At 34.2% G+C, this 23,149-nt stretch overlaps 1 protein-coding gene across 1 annotated transcript in view; it reads right to left on the bottom strand.

Annotated features, from left to right (window-relative positions):
- Nucleotides 1-329: 329 nt before the first annotated feature.
- Nucleotides 330-23,149, bottom strand: part of SLC30A9 (solute carrier family 30 member 9) — a 34,323-nt gene continuing 11,503 nt past the window's right edge. Inside the window, 10 exon segments of the mRNA XM_050973640.1 lie at nt 330-6,589; nt 8,060-8,173; nt 10,879-11,008; nt 16,353-16,518; nt 17,429-17,536; nt 17,962-18,033; nt 18,476-18,515; nt 18,930-19,065; nt 20,432-20,487; nt 22,274-22,376. Coding sequence (XP_050829597.1) covers nt 6,545-6,589; nt 8,060-8,173; nt 10,879-11,008; nt 16,353-16,518; nt 17,429-17,536; nt 17,962-18,033; nt 18,476-18,515; nt 18,930-19,065; nt 20,432-20,487; nt 22,274-22,376 — 970 coding nt within the window. The 3' untranslated portion in view covers nt 330-6,544.

Genomic DNA, 23,149 nt, shown 5'->3' on the forward strand with positions numbered 1-23,149 from the left:
GGGAAGGAGCCACCCTCTTTGAGGCAGGGAGTGAATAGGATGAAAGGCAGAGCTGACAGTGAGGTTCAGAGAACAAATCCAGAGCTTGGCCAGCTGGGCATGTTGCTCCCTCACTGGGCACATGCTATTGAACAGTGTGTGCCAGCGTCACGAAGGCAGAGTGGCACAAATAGATGGACAGAACCTTTGTTTTGTTTTGCATCCATAAAATAGTTATAGGCAATTGGAATTCAGAAACACAGCAAAGCATCAGCTGCCTAAAGCCAGTGTTATTGCTTATTTTTCCAATACATATAAAATTGCTTAAATTAACAGAACACGACCCTTACTGGCAATTTAACATTTTACTGAGTAATTACAACTTCCAGCCACGATACAGAATGTACTGAATTCAAGTATAATTACAAAACAAAGAACATTTGCAGGTAAGTATCCCAATGTCTACACCTCACAAATCAAAATGATTTCCCCATACTAATATGGAGTAACCAAGACACAGAATGAAAAAGCCAATACATCAAAATGCAAGGTGTGGGGTGGGGAGGGGGCTGGTGAATCTGATTAAAAGACTGCATGGAAAAATGGATTTTGACTTTGACATTGCCCTTTGAAAGTCAACAGTGAGGATTTTTCACTTGTGGCAGAACTTTCAAATTTAATACCATCTTGGCAATAGCCAAGATGCTTTCCAAACGCTTTAGGCATTTTTTGAACACTTATCACACAGTCCTTCAGCATATTTAATTTGAACAGAAACTTACAAAATCCCTTTTATATTACATCATTTATACATCATTGCTATTTTTTTCTTCTGACTTCAGATTTGAATTCAGAAGATCACAACCTCAAAAGTTTTAAACAGTCTAAATTTAGATTAAAAAACACAAATTTATGCTAGATTATGGACCTGTATTCCACTATTTTAACAAGCACCTCTTACCCAGAACAGAACTTTGAATGCTGGCTATACAAAAATTTGACCGGGCTTGCTGTTAGTGCAACATTTATAAAAACCAGCCACCACCTCTTATTTTGATTGGTGGCTTTGATTTACACAGGAAAAAATGTCCACAAGCGCCCTAGGTAATACAGAATATTTTCTGCCTATCTATTATAATGTGCTATAGTGTCTGTGGTATTTAAAAACATACATTCTTTTCACATTACATTTTGAATGTTTTATCTCCTTTTCAGAATGTGATTTAATTAGAAATCTTGCTTATCCACAGACATCTCAGCAAACTGAAAATAAAGACTAATATATTCATCAATGACTAGAGCTAACTGCAAGAATTCTGTAGACCTTAGAACAGAGCACTTCTTTTCCCACAGCACATTCAGTATGGTGCTTCAGTCATCTTCTGTCTAAAAGAATCAATTAATTTTCTTTTTAATTCACTCCAGCTCCCACTTCCACAAATAACTTTATTCAACCTCCACTTACCAAACACATACCTCACCAACAAAAACTGAGATTACAACATCACCCTTAGCAGCTTTCAGTGGACAAATAGGTTTGTACCTGCAAGGCTGAACACCATATCAGGACATAGTTAGACAGAGGCTCTGATTTTCAGTATAGGTTAAAAAAAAAAAAAAAAAAGAGTTTTTGCTGGGGGAATTACTCAACTATCAGAATATCGGTAAAAGAAAGAAAACATCCTCCTACCTAGTTTTGTACATTCTAATAAAATATAATTTCTTACTGTTCTTTTCTTCTCCAATCATTATTTCTTATTTCTAGAAAAGTTTTTTAGATTATTTTCATCCTTTCCTATTTCCAGGTGCTCAAAACCTTGGGTCTTTTCCTTCCTTGGATTCTTTTCTTTTAATCATATATTTTTAGTTTAATTTCTTTTGCTTCAGCAAAGCCTGACTGCAGCTTCTATAGACCATACATCCACTTACAGCTTCTGTTTTATTTTCCTCAAAGGACATACATTTCAAAAATTGAACTAGTGTGCTTTAGAGCCTGGATTCCTATTTTTTTTATGTAATACAGTCTACTTTTTATCTTAATCATTTGTATCTCACTAATAAGAAAGGAAAAATTACTTAAGCTATGCAAACCCTCTATTAAAAAAATTATTTTTGATACATCCCAACTTCTCATATACATTATGCAGGTAAACTGCAAGAGAGATGTTAGTGGTACTTTCTATTCAGAGACAGCAATAAGAATAGAAGCAGCACAGTTCTTAAGCTAGAAGGAAAAAAAAATCACACTATCATTTTATATTCATTTCTGTAAGCCTTTAGGTATGCACAGAAGGGCAGGTTTTGTAAAGGAGTCAATATTCATCAATTGTTCTACCATGCCAAAATGCTTTAAGAACATATGACCATAAAATGAAACACTTTTTTTTCAAATCAAACAATATGGTGCTCTGGTTTTCTCTCTAAGGAAAACATCTAAGTCAAGTTTAGAAAAAGGATTGCTTCATTGACAATTTTCCAAAATTGCCACTTTGAATAGACAAGTGCATGAAAACTCTTTGCATGAAAACTGTATTTGATGTATTCATCACTATTAGAGATACTTCTATAATGCATATTTTTTTCTTTGTTACAGAAAAAAAACCCAGCTAAAATTATTACAAATAAAGAGGACACAGGACTGCAATCAATGTATAACCTAGACAAAACATACCTAAAAACATTCCTGTACTCTCCTTTGATAAAAGAGGGGGCAGTAGAAATCTCTCAAAAAATGAGTCTCCAGACACAGATGAAAAAGAATCTGACAGGATCAGAAAATTTGGTTTTGGCTAATGTGGTTTGTAGCTTTCAAAGCAGTAATCACTATTCTTAACTATTAATGAACAAGAAGTACAGTGCAAAATTCACAGACCAAGAGTAGAATTCAGCCCTGCTTTTAAAAACATAAGATGTTTATAATATCTTCTTCCTCGAAAAGTAAGAGTCACTTAAAAAACCCAATAAAATCTGTGTGGGAATTCAAGGAAGGAAAAAAAAAAGTCTAAAAAGCCTTCAGTTCAAGGATGAGTCACAGGGAATAAAGAATGCAAACTTGTCCTCCACTACTTCTGGACCAGAACACAAGCCAGCAGACATCCCCTGTAATACAGTAATCCACTGGGGTGTTTACTACTAGCACTGCATCCTTCATAAATGCTTTAAAAGGGGGGGGAAAGGGACACCACATCAAATACTTAATTCCAGCATGTAATGGAGACAATTTAGACTTGAAGTTCATTGCTGGGGGAAAGACAATCACTTCAAAATTTTATCCTTTACAGACAAAAAAAATCTATAGAAAAATGTATTATTAGTCTCCAGCCAACTTGGACTTCAAATACATTAAGATCATTCAGTATTTTGGAACACTAAGACAAGTCTTTAAAACATTGCAAATTTTACAGAATTATGAGTCACTGCACAGCACATAAGAAATCTTCCACAAAGCAGAGAGGGCAGCCATACTTTAAACAAAATTTGAAAAAAAAATAGAACCTGCAAGGCCAGTCTACAGAAATAAATTATTTTAAAACACCACACCTTAATTGAAAAAATCCTAGAATATAACTTTATTTTTAGATAAATCCTCACTTATTTTCCTTAATATCTGTAAAAAAACCCACTTGTAATTGCATTTGATGAAGAAAAATTCACTCCTCCACACATGTACAGTTCTTTAATTCAAGGATTCTATCATGTAAATGTAAATTTATTAGCTAATTATTTTCCTCAAAAACATTAAAATAAAAGTAAGCTAAGTAGTGGACCCACATTACCTCAAAGTTTTGACTGTAAAGACAGTTAAAGGAAAAAAAGCAGTAAAATATCATATTAGTTAAAAACAATTTGTGAATTTTAACATATAAATTAAAATGTAACAACTTGGAATTACTATTCTTTTCGAACCTGGCAGGCTCAATGAATCAGTACTTCTATCCAACTGCATGACATGTAAACTTCCAAGGTACTGCCAAAACCAGACTGCCTGCCTTTTTGTAGTCCATCACCATCACTTTAAAAAATGAACTGGGTCTTCAGACTGGTCAACAGTAATGTACCTAAAACCACTCAAGTCTTGGCATCTTGAATTTAATGTATTGTGATGCTATAATCAGTAAAGTAACTAGGAGACAAGCAACTCAATTCTCTCAGAATATAAAGAAAAGGTGTGAATGGGTATACTTCTGACTCAAATAAGGAAACTAAGATCAGAATTCAGATTAATTATTACATCTCCAGTGAATAAAAAACCCATTTTAATAGGCTTTTGGAGCAGATGTCAGAATATAAGCTCATACCTCCTCTTGAAAATGATACAGGAACACTTTGCTAATGAGATAACATTTACTAACCTTGCAGGGAAAGTTCTGCCCTGCGAAGTGCACACTGACACTGCTCATTCATCAGTAACTCCAGCATGCAAACCACTTGGATCACATTGGCTGTCTTCACTAGCCTCTGCAGGAAGAACATTTTCCCCGTTTTACTTCTCTTCACGTTTTTGATTTCTGAAATATCTGGTTTATTAATGTGTTTATTCAAATTCAAAATGCATATAAATATTCCAGTGAGAAGAAAACAGTTACGCGTTACCAGATTCCAGCGCTCTTCATCAATAAGACTAATACCACGAGAGTGCACACTGAGATGAGATGAATTTTACATAGAAGGGCAAGGAGAAAGGTAAATTATTTATAATGTGCAAAAAATATGCCTTATTTATTTGATATGGGAGACTTCCAAATTACCTTTAAACTGCATTTTAAATCATCAGGCTTAAGTATGATAACTAGTTTTGCAATAGAAGAAAAGCAGATAAAGTAAGCCTTCTTTTGAATTAGCCATAATAAGGTAATATGCTATAAAGAAGCCACCAGTGAATAGGGATTATGGAAAAGGGTACCAAGAAGATCCTGTCACCCACAATTATTGTATGTAAAGCCCCATCTGTAACTTAACTCTGGAATGTTTTTCTACTTAAAATGACCAGCATGCAAAGTGCTTTGCAGTTGTCAAAAAGGCATGTTATTTTAAACTCTCATTGTTCACTGGTAAAGTGACACCTAGCATGAAAAAAAAATATTCTAAAATGCTTTCAGTCAAATCTGTACATATTGGTCTCCACAATTATTTGCTGCAATGCGAATAATATAATCTTAAATTGATTTTTGAAGACTTTTGTTTCATATCAACATTTCTTCTTTCAGCAATTCAGCCATTACTCAGCAACTGAGTTACTAGGATGGTTTTATTACCACCTGTCACCCATGAGCAAATCTTATTTTACATTAAAGTGCATAAAGACTTTTCCTCAGTGCTACTTAAATATGGCTATTTCACTTATATTTCAACTTGCATGTTTAATACTCATGTCCTTATTAATAAAGACTGGGTCTCAAAGAATCTGGTACAACTTGAGTACCTACTGCAGAAAGCCTTGAGACAATTGTACACAGTTCTAGAATTTCACATTTCCAAGTTATAAACTAATCACTTATATCTGGATTGTTGAGGACCACTGATAGAATTACTCTACTTTCCCAAACAAGCAAGGTCAAGTTATACAAAAATTGAGAGGAAGTGGTTCTGAATTCAGGTAATATCTAAAGGCAAATAAATTAAAAATACAATGTATTCATTTGTTTAATTATAAATAGATCATTTTTTACTATTATATATTCCAGCTACATCTTTCATATCTTCTAGCAAAGACCATATCTGGCAATAGAGTATATTAAAATATAAAAAGCCAAAAATGCCAGGTAATTTTTAATAAGCACTACCATAAATATCTCCCAGATCACATCTGAAGATACTTACAAATAAGAAAACAAGTGTTAACGTAGGGGGAAAAAACCAAAATTTAAAGAGAGGAAATGCGCCAAAATTTGTATGCAGCAATTTTTCACAGTAACTCAATTTACTCTGGCTAAACCAATACAGCTGGCTCCTCTCAGGTGAAAAGCCTTGTTTTCCTCAAGTGCACTAGTAATGGTGGCAAAATGCAGGTTTCCAGGTCATGGTCATTGAGATAAGGCCAGTGCCCATATGAAACAATTTACCTCATAGAAAAGAAAAACTGTGAAACAATCACACAGTTGAAATATTACAATTTAAGGTTGGCAGGTTCCACTGGAACAAACTCTTCCTGTCTAATCTTATTATCTCCCAAGAACCTTTAATGATATCTTGAAAGAAACTAAAGAAGTGCAAACAGACTGCAAAGGGACTCAAATGGAAAAACTACATGTGTTGTATAGTTTCAGGCAGCTGTATTTGCCTAACTAAACCTCAAGTTGTAAGTTCTGAATCACAGCAAATATTCTTGGACAGACTCTCCTGTGGAATTTAACTCAAGTAGCTTTTTGAAACTGATTTTTCCATGGGAATTTTTGTCTGCAAGTCTAGCGCTCTTCCAGAAACAGAAGCAGTGCTAAGAGTCCAGGAAGCCTACAGCAAAGGAAGCGAGGTATGGTGCTGAGGTTCTGCAATCCCAGAAGCTTTGCAGCCCTTTATGTCACTTCTTCGCACAAGGGCAGCAACCTGAAGAGTTCTCCTGTTCAATCTACAGTATCTCCAAATCCACATGACGAACATCAGGATTTCGTTGCTGAAATAAAATTTTAAAACAATGTATTGAAAATTTCCAAATACATTTTTGCACATGGTTACAAGTAATGTGTTTCTGCTATCACGTTGTCAACTGGATAACAGATCCCCTTTTTGGGTAACATAGGGACTATTTCAAAATGAGGAAGAGTTTCAACAAATATTGTCCATATTATAAGGCATTTTTGGAAGGCTAAGTCATCTTTCTATTTGAAAAATACTTTTCAACATCATAGATAAATTAGTTCTTATGCTTTATAAAGTATGGATGAGCTCTCAATTTTAACAAGGCAGTAGAGTTTTATATAAAACTGTTCAGATACACATATATATACATATCTCACTTTCTTAAAGTTTTAACAGATACTTTCCTGAATAATAGGTAAGATTGCTGAAACAATTTCTCTGCCACTGAAGCTATTTATAAAAGATTCAGAACACTGTTTCTATTAAGAAATATGCATTTTATGCTATTATAGAAATATGTTATCACCATTACATGAATTGTACAATCCATGAGAAAGTCATGACTTCAAAGACATCCAGTATGTGACCCTGACTAGTATATTCAGTAAAGTATATTCAATACCAACACAATCATATATGTGCCTATACCAAAAAGCAGTATCCATGTTTATAAAAAATTTAGGCATGATCCTGCTCCTCTAAAGCCATGCATGAAGAACTGATTCAGATGGTGCAATTAAAATAAAAAATAATATTTTGATTCTTAAACAGGACAACGCTAAGGATAGAAATTTAAACTAGGATATTTATGAAATATAACAAGCAAGGACAGACATGCTTGTGAGTAGTGTCTCATGGGCAGAAGGAACAGTCATGGCAGGACTGCATTTATCTGGGGGTCAGTACACTGGTAGTTCTGAATTCATACCAGGAAGGTAAGACTGACAGCCTCAATATACCTACAAAATCAAAAATGGGAACAAACCCTTCCTTGTATCAGCCAGAGGATATTTAAATTGCAGAATGAAAAAAAAAAGATAAGACAGCTGAGAGACTTTTGTAAAGTAAGATAAACACTGCACAGCTTCAACAAGAGTGAAAGATGTTGAGTAGCAGTCCCATCATCCAGAAGTATTTGATACAATTCTAAGAACCAGTTAAAAAAAAATTCTTTTTTACAGCCCAAACAGAATTCAACAGCCTATAAATAGTCTGGCATTCTGAGAATACAGTAAAAAAGACACATTTAGGTACATTGAATGAAATTTTTTTCTATGTTGGTAAAAAATTGAACAAAAAATTTAATAAATAGATCAGTGGCAAAGTAAGGATTTGCTGGTGGCCAGAACTTGGATAATAATAATAGAGTAAGAAAATCTGCATTAGTAGCATGAACTTCCTTCCCTCTCTCATATTTACAAATTAAATCCCAGAAAGGAGATGCAGAGATTTTGTTTAAAATATATCACAGAATAAGCACTCACTAATAGGCAGTTAAATTTACCTTCAGGTCCTTCTCAAGTCTGTCTACTTCAGCTCCCAGCGTGTCAACAATATTCTCACCATGCTTAAGCATAAAGGCTTCTAATTCTTCAAGGGTTTTCACTTGCTGAATTTCCTAGGAAGAAATTAAATTTAAGAGATTGAGATGAGGAAAAGAAAATAAAGGAATAACACTCCAGAGGGTCTTGACATATTTCAAGAGGGAGGGGAAAAAACCTAAACAAAACACTTCAGCTTTTGCCATTTACTCTCAAAACATCATCTGTTCTTGTGTCTCAAATACACAGAAGAGTAGCATCTATTTGATGAAAACAGCTGGCTCTGTCATTACACCTGCATTTATTAAAAAATCTTCTATCTTCAATTGATTTCCTCCTTAAGTTTCTAAATAAGTTTAGAGAATTTCATTCATTTTCTAGAAGTTTCTGAGGTATTCCCCCCAACAAGGCAGAGCAGGGTACTCCCATGTATTCTTTCTCCATTTTCTACATTCTTGCTATTCCATTCCATTGTCTTCTCTGGGCATTACATTACCAGCTCATCTGAAAGTCCACAAGGATTAGGACAAACACTGCTGTAAATGTGACTCCTCCATAATATCAGAAATTCGAAGACAGTTGACAGGAAGTCAGACTAAGAGACCAACAGCATAAAAAATGAAAGGAATGAAATTAAGGAAGATAGGATGTTAAACTCCACCCTCCAAAAAACTACAGACATCAGCAGCACCAAAGCAGGTACTACAGTATTGCCATAGAATCATACAATGGCTTGGGTCAGAAAGGTCCTTAAAGAACCCCTAGCTGTTCCCCCACTGCCACGGGCAGGAACACTTTCTGCTACATCAGGTTACTCAGGGCCCTAACCAGCCTGGCCCTAAACACCTCAAGGGATGGGGTATCCCCTACTTCTCTGGGCAACCTTTTCCACTGTCTCACCCCCCTGGTAAAGAGTTTTTTCTTGTATCTATCTACTTTATGTCTATCACCTTTCAGTTTAAAGTCAGGAGCTTTCCTTAGAGGTCTCACACCAACCTGTCTGGAAGCTGTTTGTCCTGTAGTTTACCTCAGCTGAAGTATATTTAGGATAAATAGGTTTTTGCAGAAAGATAAACTATGAAACAACTTCTTGTGCATACAAGTGCATGACAGCAATTCCTTTTCCCTTCTCACTACTCTAACTGAAAAAGAATCATCTAAATGAGCCAGCTTAAAACATATCTCAACCACAATAATTCATGACTACAATCACAGCAAGTCTTATAAGAAAAACACCAAATATTTCACAACTGGGGAAAGAATAACGTTGACAGCAGTGCTATTTGAATGAAATGCTTATTGAAAAAGTATAGGTCAAAAGGCAAGCACAATGTCTGCCTTTGACTTCAGATGGCTGAAGCCTACTGAAAGGAGCTACCCTTCAATGATGTATTTACAGCTGACATGTGGTTACTACTGAAACAACAATGACCTGTGTAAGAAACAGTTGCCAACCTAGAATCAATCAGGAAGGTCTTTCCCAACAATACTTGAAGTATTGCAAGAACTAGTGGAGGTTGTATGCAATTGCCAAAGGGAATAGCAGGTAAAGAAAAAAGCTAACAAAGCCATGAAAAGCAGACTTGTGTACCAAAAACTGCAACAGCAAAGCAACTGGCAATATAAAACCAGGCAAACTTGCAGTGTCTCAGTGGTACAAAGCTGATAGCACTCTTCCTCTCAAAAATGCATTAAATTGAAGTCCCCTAGATGAACAGATCAGATATTGCACTATACATACAGACACCTAATTCTTATCTTGACATTAACATGTTTTTAAAACTGGGATACTGACTTAATGATTTTAAAAATTGCAATGTAAAATTTAAAAGTAAACATAACTTCAAAGTCATGCTTAATGGACAGACAACATGCAGATATCTGTATTTCATTTTGAAAGGGTAGAAAAGAAATTTTGTAAACAAAAAAATGAACATAAGAAAGGTACCAGTGAAAACAAAAACACTGTCTTGTCAAAACATTTTGCTCACTTAAAACTGTCCTTTTAATTTAGATAAATATTTTCTTCATATTTCATAATTCTGCCATAAAGAATACAGCAGAGAGAGTTCAGTCTTGAAAAGAGGGGTTAAGAAAAGCTACTCTGAACTATACTGAAATCAGAGACTGACACTTACTAAAGATGGTTAATTCTAAAACATCACTGAAATGCTAAATCATGTGAAGCAGGCAATCCATATTCACAGAGTCTGAATGGCTGGACCTGTAAACCCCAGCACTGCATCACCATCACCCAGGGCAAATGGCCAAAACAGACGCCTATTTGCAGGTGACAAGCTTCTAGTTTTAACTACAAATCTTTTAATTCAATAAACATATTGGAATAATTATGTTCTCATCAGTTGGTTTTTTTATAAATCTGTACTTTCTAACAAAACAATCACAGAATCATAGAATATTGAGAGTGGAAGTGACACACAAGGGTTATTGACTCCAACACTTACATGAATGGCCAGCGCAAGTGCTCAACCTTGGCATTATTAGCACCTGGCTCTGACCACCTGAACCAATCTCAAGGGTAATGAGCTAAAAAAAAATCTGCATTCCTCCTTCTCAGCCTAAAAGTAGGTCTTCTTCAGCAGCACCTAATCCAGATCTCTCTAAGTACATTTAAAACACTAATATAAAGTAAGAACATCTGCAACCCTTCAAAAGAAGGAGTCAAATGTATTTCATCTACTTGCAAGTCTTGGATTTAGAGGTACTTGAAACTGAAAAGTATCAAATAGTAGGGGTTATAAAAGCAATTTTTTCTACATACTTGTAGCAGCTGTTCAATATCTTGTTTTTCCAGGTAAGACCGAGTAACAACACGTCCATCAAAGTCTACTTCTGCCTTGAATCTCACTTTGCTCATTCCCATGTCTGTGGCTTTAACATCATGAATTGCTCTGAAACATTTTTAAAGACAGTGTAAAACAACACAGAACAACCCACTAGCTAGTTTGACTTCTCATGTTAAAAAAACTGTCACCACAAAATGATCCTGTAATTTTAAAAGGTCAGTCTTTGACAAAATAAGCTCATTTTGCCCATCCACACTTCCATTAAATACTGATTTATGTTTAACTGGTTATATCACTTCCACAGGTTTCTACAATACCAACACATCTATAAATCACTGCAATAGAAGGCAGACAACCAAAAGCATCACATATTCAGAACTAGACTGACAGTGTAATAAAAAAAATTCCACAATTAAAAATGTGAGAATTTTCCCACTCTGTGTTAAAAGTTTAAGTCCAACTTATTTTCCACTGCAGAGAATTTTTCATGTGCGTACATGACACAATTTAACAGCCTTTAAGTACCCTCAATTCTGAGGAAAGGAACCTGTGGTTAATTAATGGAAGAACACATTGCAATTATAGAAGTGTCCTTTCCTAAAGTTAGTAAAGGTGTAATCTTTTGGAGAGTTTTCAAAAATACATTTGACTTAAGAAAAAATTATGGATATTGTGTTTGGAACTCATTTTTGTTCCTTCAGAACTAATTATCACAACTTATCAAGATACACTTGTTTGTAAATGCTGAAAAATCTATATTTATTTAAAGACTCCCAATAAACAGTAGAACATTAAAGCTGTAATCTTTATACTTTGGTCCTTTAAAAAATTCTGGGTTTCTGTAGCAGAGTTATGTTCCAGCTTGTTGGACAAATTCTAATATTTGAATATAGGTAGCAAACAACAGCTCTTAATTTTTCTGGGTCAAGAAGCAAACTCAGGACCAAGACATACTGTGATAAATTTCAAGAGTGAAATAAACACAAAATAAAATACTAGATTTTTTTCTCCTAATTATATTAACAAAACTCAGTTTATCTTCAAAGCCAAGAAAATTTTAAATTGCCACTGCAGAGTAAGTTTCCACATTTTCCCATCGAGCTCAGAAAAAATAAGTTGAGACTAAAACACAGGACACAAATCACAAAAGGTTCACATTTTTTAAATTTTTGCTTCTGACAAGTATAAAAGATTTCAAAGACTTTTAGTTTTATTAATAGAAAAATGCATTCTTGACTATTTGGTAAATTCTAACACAAGATTTAGATTCAGTAATGCAGCTCACTTGATGGAAAGTACCAAACTTTACCTCCATTTATTTTGCTAAATTGTTCAATGTCACAGAATCTGTGAATTTAGTGTACCCTTTGTCATAAGTAAATTTACTCTTCCCAACTAGAAATGTTTCTTTGCATGTGAATGTTTATAAATCAGAAATCATTTCACAGGCAGTGCAGGAGGAAAGCAGAAGGAGCCTGTTAGAATGAACAGCCAAAATAAAACAGGAGACAGAAACTTTAAGATGAATAATCACAGGCAGCTTTTACAGAATACTTCTTGTAATACTCAGGGTGGAGGAGAGGTAAGCATATTAAAAAAGAAACAGAACATGAACTAAATATAGGGACACCAAAAAATACATCTGAGTAAAAATTTAAGCAGATTGAAAGAACTATCAGCTTACTAGTAGCAATAAAGATTCTCCAGCTCCATTCCAATTCACACAACTATTCTGTGGGAAGTTATCAGATCAAAACAGTATTAATGGGAGCAAACTAGATGGCATCAAACTACCTCTTCCCAAAGAGGGTATTTAAGATAACAGATGTGGTTAATAAAGAGAATTTGGAGCCATGTAGTTCAAAAATGTTGAAGACATATCAAGTGCCTATCAGAACTAAGCCAGAAGATAACAAGTGGTATTTGAGATTCTCATTAAGCAGTAGTCTGATAAAATTCAGTGAAATTATGCATATTCCATAAATATGAAGGAAAACAGTCTACCTTAGTGCATATAATCTGCTCAGGAAAGATAAGACAGTGAGTAAGGAGGAGAAAAATCACAAATCATTCAAAAATACAAATGTCTATGCTAAATCTTAAGCTACAAAGCTTGCTTATGAAAGCTTCTGGATGGTTAGTAGACACCATCAACTCTAACTAGGGGAAAAGAGCAAGTTTCAAATTAATGAAAAATTAGAGAACATCAAGTTATTCGTTTTGAGCAATTGGTTGTAATATTTTTTGGTTTTGTTCAAACCAGAATGACAGATTTTCCAGCACAACAGCTGTTACAATGAAGTAAAATTAAAGATGAAACTGTCACTTAAAATAGTTTATGCCTATGAATCTGTGATTAAATTCCATAAGAACAGAATCAGGACAGAGTCTGTACCACATCATATATTCTATTTCACAGTTATGAAGGGCTAATCTCTCACAGTTCAGCTAAGCTGAACACAAGAATGATTTATGCACCAAAAGTGTCAATGAGAGTTAAGAAATTAATGTTAGTATAGAAAAAATAAAATCAAATCATTTTCCAGCTGAGAACAACTCTGAAAGCCTGTTCAGGATCATGAGTTAAATATGGGCCACAATTAGAAATTACTAAGAAAAATGAAAAGAAAGGGGAAATAAAGAGCCATGAGCCTAAAAGATAAATTATAAAGTCCAACAAGCTGAAAGGAGAAGCTTGTTTTTTAGAAGAAAAAATCACAGAGTGTGATACAAACCAACTTTTTTGAAGTATATCAAAACCAAAGGATAACATGGAAACAAGCTTGCTACTAGACAGAAATGAAAAGTTGTTACTGCAGAAACAGAATAGAAAAAAAAATGCAGTAATTGTCTTCTTGATCTAAAAAAGCAAGATTATATTAGTACAACAAAGCATTTCCCTACTTAGAGCACAGAAACTTGTTGGATATTTAAATGAAAGAAAATGCTTCTAATCCAAAAGGTTCCACAACTTATATTCAAATGTTAAAACTAAGAATAAAACTGTGAAGGCAAATTTTTCATCTTGCAATACTGATGAGAATTAAAACAGAAACCACTGTGCCAATTAACAACACTGTGCCAAAATTTAAGAAGAGTAAATAAGTCCATCCATTTAAGTGAGGATGGCTTCACCTGACAACTGAAGGAAAAATAGTTAGAAAGGTAGAGAGAAGAATTCTAGATTGAGAACACTAATTCCAGTCATTAAGATTTTAGGGAATGTAGGTCTTGTCAAACAATCCTGTTATTAAAAAAAAAAAATTAAAGTATCAAGACTTAGTGAAAAATATCAGCACCAGGGAGGCTTATTTTAATAGGACAGCAGTTAGTATTGTCTGATAATCAAATACTTTATAATTTGCAGTGGATCACAATGCTCAGGCAAGCTACTGCTGGAATAGCACCTAAGTGTGGTGCTAACAGGAGCTGAAGGAGTAGATATCAGAGTCCCTGGATCCTTCTGTCAGTTTGGATCTAAAATACTTTCTGATGAATACTGAATAGATCTCCTTCTGAATACTGAATAGATCTCCTTGATTTGGCAAAACACATCTGAAAATAAATATTGCAAACCATGCCTGAAAAAATAAGGGAGGAATATTCTGGGGGCAGCAACTGCAAAAAACATTGCATTGAGAACTGAAATGCCTGAAAGGTTGAAATAAAAAAGCAAATATTAGTCACTATTAGAGGCAGGCCAGTAATCAGGAAGCTTTTTCTTTTACACTTGGTGTCAGAAGGATATGTAAGAGTACAACACACTATTAGATGTCTCCACTTGAGAAAATGTGAGAGTTTGAATGTTTAAGAAAATGCTCACACTCCTAGAAGTCAAAGCTTGTGTTGAAGAAAATATACAGGAAAGCCTTTGAAGAAATACTTAATGTTGAAAGGCTTCCTCATTTCAGCTGCTACATTTTTTTTCCTTATTTCAGCCACTGGTTTGGTTTTTTCAGCTTTTTCTACAAATCATACCTACCTATACCTAGTAACAAGCAAGGGTAATATAAGTTTACATTGCAGAGAACTGAGATTAAGACCAAGTGTAATCTTAGAAGATGTACATTACCCAAGCTAGAGATAGCAGGCTTTTTGTAAGAACGCAGTCAAACTGGGCACTGAAAGGAATCAAAGCTGGTAACATTATGGATCTAAAAAAGAGATAACTGAAGACAAAGTGCAAGCAGAGAGTATGATAAGCAACTAAACATGTTTCAGCTTCTAACCTCAAAAAAATAAAAATATACAGTTTCTCACAAGTCTTTATTTCTTTTATTATTCATGCTTTTTTTTTTAATTAAGGTGCTTCTTGTTTTTAAAAAAATGTTTACAGCAAGAAGAACATGAACTCTGTTGGGAAGTTAGAGCCACCTACAAAATGGAATACAATATAAAATGGAACTTGGCCTAGGAGAAATTTTATTATTTCTGCCTAAGACAAGCAAAAGCCACCTGTGCACTTTGGAAAAAAGAACTACAGAAGTCAGGTGAACTCACCTACTCTAACACAGCACTGCTGACATATCCTTCACCATTCAGACTAATCCAGGGCCACCACAAATACTTAATTTACTGACATGTGAAAATTCTAACAGAATTCTATTCTAAATAGGATTCTTGTTTAGTTTCTGCAATGAAGGGCATGTCATACAGACTTCTTGCTTGGAACTGCAATGGTGCCAGCACTTAGTTTCTTTCAAGTACTCAGGTATTACTAACTAATGGGCTTGGAGTTTTTCCCTCCACAGCTCAAAAATTACTACAAATAAAAAAAACACTACAATACTTCAGCTGATTTACACAGAAATATATTTCTAAATAAAGATCTAAAAGAAAACAAGAAGTTTGCTTCTAAATAAAGGTTAATAGGGTAAAACTAAAATAGCTCATTGAGAAGCATTTAAGCAAGATTTAGAATTACAATGAGCTATAAGTTTACTACAAATTGCAGACTTGCTAAGAAGAAGAAGAAATTAGCAATGAGTTAATTTATAAGCATGTAACATGAAGAATCCATTGCATCATATACTACAGCAGCACGTCCTGCCAACTGCTACAGAATTCCACACACTGAATATTAACAGTATCAGAATTTAAATACTTAGGTGCTAATAAACTATTCAAGCAACATAATAGTATCATTTAAGTGCTTGCATTTCATGAATTTGTGATGGCTGTCTCATTAGGTCATTGTCAATTGCTGTAATTAATGTGACAGTTGGAACGTATCTGCAATGCTATTTTAGCTGTTGAACAACTGAGAGGAACAAGTATTTTTTTTACTAAAAGTTTTAGCGCAGAAATTGAAGTTAGCAATAACAAAGAATCTAAAATCCCAATACAGAAGATTCCACACTAAAAGTAATCTTACCAGATTTCTCTCATGAAATGTTGTTTTCTTGTTTGTTGCTGTTTATAGTAGAGGCTGAGCTGTAAAGGCTCTTACCTTACTACAGGATCACTCTCCAGTAACTCAGTAAGCCGCTGCAGCTGTTCAGGTTCGATGGATCGTCCCAGCAGGGCTTCAGTGTTAGTGTAGATTAGAAATGCTGACACAGTTCCTAACAAAGTTCCAACACCTAGAGACCCCACACTGTCATAATAGGGGTTTCCTAAACAAGATATAGCAAATTAGTTTCACAGAGTATTTCTAAAACATAGCAGAGAATTCTAATTTCACACTGACAAGAGTTCATAGTTTTCAGGGGTTTTCTGGGTTTTGTTTTTAGTGAGACTTTTGGTTGGTGTGTTTTTTTTTCTAGTCGATCATTTATTTTACTTTTTTTCTTAATTCAGTGGAAATTTTTTCCAACTGAAGAACAAGATGAAGCTGGAACAAAACAAAGCCTTAAGTCCCTCCTGTCCCTTGACCACTCCTGTCTCCTGCAGGACTAATAAATGAGTAAAACTCTTGTCTGTATGTGTTTCTATATTAGTAAACATAAATTTATACACAAAGTTATATACACTGAACCATAGGGAGCAGCACAAAATCCAGTGTTCTTTTATCAGTAACTCAAAAATTTGGAAGTATTAACCATTTCCGAAATATAGTACTTAATAAGTTTCAAACACTTATGCATGTTCAGACTTATAGAAATAGTACTGTGTTTTTAAGTTGCTGAAGGAAACTAAAAATGAAATTTTAAAATTCCTCCTATATAAAAAGTGAACCTTGCAACTGAGTCATTAGAAGCCACAAGAAACAAAATTCCAATATTTATTCTCTTTAAAAATTCAATACTTAAAAAGGGATGAATAAGTAATCATCCCTCTTTAGAAAACTTTAACTATGCAGCAAAGATGCACTTTGAACCACTTGGCATACAGATCATCTTATCTTTAGTAAAAAATAACTTAGTTTGTATAACAAAACAGCTCAAAAATTGGCTTACAGAGTACAAGTATCAGAAATGAAGAGCAGAGACATATTTAAGTCAACCAATATAAACTAAATGCTCTGTGTCCATATCATGCATGGGAAGAAATCCACATTCTGCCTGCCTCTGTGCAGAATTTTACCTGTTAAAGAAGTCAGTCCCATACAGGTAGCAGCTACAGCCACGCTCAGGACTGCTGCAGCATCCTCCAGTAACACCACATTGGTACTAGGATCACGACTCTGCACAACTGCATACACAACAGAAAAAAGTTACATTGCTCTGAAAATTCAGCTATACTATGTTATGCTTAGTACTTAAACTACAGTAACAGCAATTTAAAAGAACAATTTTTGCATATGCTTACACTTCCGAAAGCATTTATACATACACAGAACAAGCCCAATTTTGGTAGCTTCTCTAAAATGTTAGAAAAATTAAAAGGGCCATTTATCCTGAAAAATACATGCACTTAGTCAAGGGTTTAATAGCACTCCTAAATCAACAGCTCTCACCTAATTTGCAAAATGTTATTTGTTAGTAGAATAGAAAACAGATCAATAAAGGGAAAAGTAAAAGGGAAAACAGAAAATTGTTTCTATCATTATGGAAATACTAGTGAACAGATTGTGTCTTAAATAACACCACATACCTTACTGTCATAATGATACATACCATACTGATAAAATGAAAGACCCTTGGCTCGAGCACTCCTCCGAATTTCATTTATAGCAACAAGCAGGGTGGCTGAAACAACAAAGCTGTTGCTGAAAATTGCTAGAGGCAAAAGGACTTGTTTCCATTTTGAAAAGAGGAGCTTTTTGTTATAATATCATAGCAATAGATCATCAAGAAAGTTCTGATTGTTGGTACTTTGAATAAAGTATAGTTACTTCTTTTTCCACAAGCGTGTCTCCCACACAAATCAGAACAGTTAATATTCATTGATAGTTTAATACCAAAAAGGCAATCCACGTCTACTTTGCAAATGATGAGTTCTTCAACTTCTTATTATATAGACATATATAAAAAAGAAAATTTTTCACATGTTTCTTTTTGTTTGTTTACAAGTATTTGCAAGAGAGCTCAAAACCTCACTGTCTAAGCAAGGACCAATTATTACTTTAATTTCTAACATTGTAATCTTAAGAGATTAAAAATACTTAAAAAGAAACTTGAAACTGCATACCTCCTTCTGATACCAATGATCCTGCTAAAATGCAGTATGCCTGTATGGAAAAAACAAGAATCAGATATGATATTATATTATATGAATATTTTTATGCATATAATCTCTTCACCACAGGCTATCCAAATGTAGCATTCCAGAACCACATTACCCACAGTGTCATGTAGTTGTCCCTGAACAGAAGGAAACCAATAAGAATTGGATCATGCAATATATTCCAAAAGAGGAAAGGAATATGAAAGGAAGACACAGGATTTAGAGAATAGCTCCTTTCGCTGCAGGATCAACTACAGTTTAAAGATTCTTCTTTTTTCTTAAAACACATTTTCATTAAGAACAGTTTGAGTTAATTGTGCTGGGACTCAAACCAACTCAGGAAGTGAGTTTCAGACTATGCCACTGTTTTTTATCAAGTCACTGGTGTTAAATACAATACCAAACAAGATTAGCTTACCCAGAGAAGAGATTCTACAGGATGAGGGTGGAGTAAACCTATGATCCCATGATACCAAGAAAGTCCTGCACCCATCATGAAAATGCCTACTCCACTAATCAGGGAGGCAATATAGCGCATATTTGTGAAACCATACCTAGAAGAAAGAAAAAAAAATTATTTTAGGAATATAAGATTCTACAATCTCTACAAAGATATCTCAGAGTATGCCATTAATTTTAATATGTCTTAAATTATTATCATATGACTTGGCATTTATTTAAGACAAAGCTGCTAAATCCAATCTAATCCAAGGGAGGAAAAAAAAATACTTAGAAAAGGATATCTAATAATACATGTAAGGACATCAAGCATTAATGTTTTTCTAACTTGTTTTTAAACAGCTGTGTTAACTCTTGTACAATGGCTGAGGATTTTATTTTACAACTGAAAAAACCCCCAAAATAAAAAACATTTATATCACTTTAAGATTTTTGTGAAATGCTACTTCTAAATGTGGACTCCAGTTTTGTGAGCAGCCAGTTTACATAATTCATAAAGCTAATTTAATGGGAATAAAATTTACACATTTCTCAGTAGTTCAGCTAACTACGGACATCCAACACTTGCAGTTTTAACTGCAGTGGAGGAATTAACGCAATATTAAAAGTTTCTGTTTATTCCTTTTTTTGGTTTTAACTCTATCTACAAACAGTGCACTTCTTTTGTCTACATTGAGGAAGAAGGGAAAGGAGTAAGTGGGAAAAATGAGATATGATTCATATTTGCACAAATTTAAGATGTAAATTTTTCAAATTTTAATGATGCTTTTAATGAAGAAAAGTGTAACTAATCCCATAAATTAGACATATTTTTGAAGTAGTTCTTAAAGAACAAATGACTTGTCCAAACATATGAGGAGTAAAACAGCTCAAAACCAAGAAAATATCATGGAGAGTACAGCTTATAACTTTCATGAACTTGTAAGAACTTATCAAGCAATATCCTATAAATAAATACAAAGAGCAGTTTATGTCAAAAACATCTCCTTAGGGTACAACTAACTAGCTTGCATAAAAGCACTTTGTTGAAAAAGGAAAAGGACAAAAATTACAAAAAGTAAATTTTGTTTTTAAAAAAATCCTGTGATCCACATGAACAGGGTTTAAAAAGTAGATCTATTAGTTGGAAGAGGCAGAAGGGCCCAGAACAACTTAGAGAAATAACAACAATCAAAATAAAACTGAGCAAAAGCCTACCACCAAAAAAAAAAAAAAAAAACCAAAAAACAACCCAACCAAAAAAAAAAAAAAAAACCAACACATGCATCAAGCCATTGAAGCTCCAACTCCTGGAGCTTGAAAGAAAACCCTTTTCTTATTTTATCTGTCGTAAAATCAAAAACAATAGGTTTCAGAAATAGCACAAAACAGCAAATTAAAACAACAAGGTGATGCACAAACAAAAACTGATCTTACTGCTATATATAGTTACCAGAATCTTTATTTACTCAAAAAGCTTACGGATGACTAGGGTCAGGCGTCCTCGCAGACTGACTGATGCCCAAAGCTAGTAATGCCTATTTAAGACAAGAGGTTAAAAAAAAATTTAGAAACTTTCTGTAACAATTGAATGTGAAAGGTACAGGCAGATTAATTTGTTGAACTGCATATATGCTTTGCTACTCATTTCTTATTAGAGCTGGAATATAATCCTCAAAATTTGTCATCTAAATTTACCACTCCCAAAAAATTGTTAGTTATACCTACATATATAATATGTATGCGATTATATGGTGTGTATATATAATTACTGTTAATTATAATTTTAGAATCGCAACTGAAAATGAACATTACGTGCAATCACAAGTGCTGTTGCTGTGCTTCAGTGTGACGGAATGAAGTTGCTCAGGGAACAAAGCTATTTAAATAAATCCCTCTTGAAGAGAAACTATACTCAGACTGTGGTGTAGTAGGGTGAGGGCAACATTTAAAGCAGTAACTTTACACTGCAACTTGTCAGCATATTTTGAAGGAAGAAATAACCTCTTGCTATCTAAATTGCCTACCTGGGATATATTTATTTAGGCATGTATTAAGTTGTTGATGCAGGAAGTTACAAATCCAGACCTTAATTTTGCAAAGCATGTGTTTTGTTTAAGACTATGGATAATGAAACATAGTAACAATTAGTCTTAGCAGCAGCAAGCTGCTTTGAGGAAGCAAGGTTTCTCCTGTGTTTTTCCCAAAACCACACACTCAATTATTTGAAAAAACAAAACAAACCCTCCCCATCTCAGTGGAACATTCAAGTTTGATATTTAAAAAACAGAATAGCTCCTCAATATATATAATAACACTATCAAACTTGACATACATTGACACACTTGGCCAAGTGAAAAATTGCACCCTTTAAGACTTAAATTTATGGGGAGGCCAGTCTTATCAGCTGAATTAAGAGTACCCCTGTCTTCAGTTTACATCTGGATCAGCTGAAAGGCTGTGTGAAACCATCAAACAAAATGTGAGTTGTCAACTTAGTCTTTCTGGACAGAGAAGCATACTGGGTCCAACTCAAGAAAAACTATGCCAAAACTATGTTAACAGACTTTTCAAGATATTTAGTCTGCTCTAAGGTCCCATAGATTCCTCAAATTTGGAGCAGCACAAGACTGTTGCATTTTACGAGTTACAAGCTACCCAAAGACTCCTCTTGCTTGAGCTGCTGGAGCCTCTCCTTCAACCCTTTCTTTTAGGTTTGATTTTTTTTCCCCCAAAGCCTTGCAATATCATTTCAAGGTCTCATAACATATGCATCAAGCACACTTTAGAAAACACTGGAAAAAACAACATTAATTTTATCCCTGCACATTAATATTACATGTCAAATTCTGAACCTGCCACTCCACTTCTCAAAGTAAATGTGCTATGTATGTGGCTACTTGTGCTGTGACAGGCTGATAGGTAATCAAAGAATAGAAAAAGAAAATAAAATGCTCAAATTCTCATCATTATTCTACATAGAGATGAATAAATAACAAAGTCTGTCATTGTATTACAATAACTGATGGGAAAAGCATTTCTAGTTAACATTTAAGCAAAACACTAACCAAAATCATTTTAGTTTCAAGTCCCACTCATGATCCATGAAGTAGCTGAGTACAGTTCTTACTGCAACTCCACTCTTTCAACTTATTTCTAAAAATCTTCAAAATCTACATTCTGACTTCTTGTTTTTACATTAATACAAATTTAGAAGCACCCTATTTTTTTTATTCAAGTGCATTACAACTACTGTAAGTATCTGTCTGTATTCCCAGTTTTATTACAAGTACTAACTTTAGCAGAATGGAAAAAAATACTCACCTGGTTACATGTGTCTGCTAAAGAATGTATGGCTTCTGAAAACATACTTGCAGAACCCGTGTAAACCCAAGCAAGTAGCTTAAAGAAAAAATTCAACCCATTTCTGAAAACAAAGAGAAGAAATAACAGAATATTTGATATTTAGCATTTTCAGCAAAGCCAGAAGTGCTGTACAATCATGTGTTATCTGCCAGAAAGGGGTCAACTCAAATATCAGTTTAACAATTAGAGAGCTGTGCAAAGAGATAATTCATAGAGATTTTCTGCATGGTTACTGTGAAAAAAACTCCCTTCAGCTAAACTTGATAAAGATACACAATTTATTTTTCAGAAATCCTTAACTTCTATGCAGTACCAAATAAGTTACACTTCCTGAAAACTACCATCACACTCACTACTCAGAGCAACTAATTTTCTACCAGTGGGAGAATACAAGTCTTTACAACTTCCTTTTCAATTTTTTCAATGCTTTGCCTCCTACACATCCTCCACCAACACTGTAGCGCAAGGTTCCCTACTTGATCCTCAGTCTGAGCCATTCTCAGTAGGATACAAATGTGAGACAACAGACAGGAAGACAAGGCTGTCACTGGATTACACTGTAAAAATTATCTATGGAACTTTTCCATTAAGATGTGCAGTGTGAATTCTGAAGACATTTTTGCAGCTACAGGTTTACTGGAGTAAACATTGTCTTATGTTGCACAGAGGTAACTATTAACACCATGTGGCACAGAGGTAACTATTAACACCAAAGTCCAAGTCTACATTCTCACTTCAAACATTATCAGAATCAGTAGTTTAATTGTTACAAACCTATTGCACAGAAGATCAGACTAGAGAATTATAATATCCTTCTCTATATTTTTTAACATG

The sequence above is a fragment of the Serinus canaria genome, chromosome 4 (assembly GCF_022539315.1).
Source record: "Serinus canaria isolate serCan28SL12 chromosome 4, serCan2020, whole genome shotgun sequence".
In the NCBI taxonomy this organism is placed as follows: Eukaryota; Metazoa; Chordata; class Aves; order Passeriformes; family Fringillidae; genus Serinus; species Serinus canaria.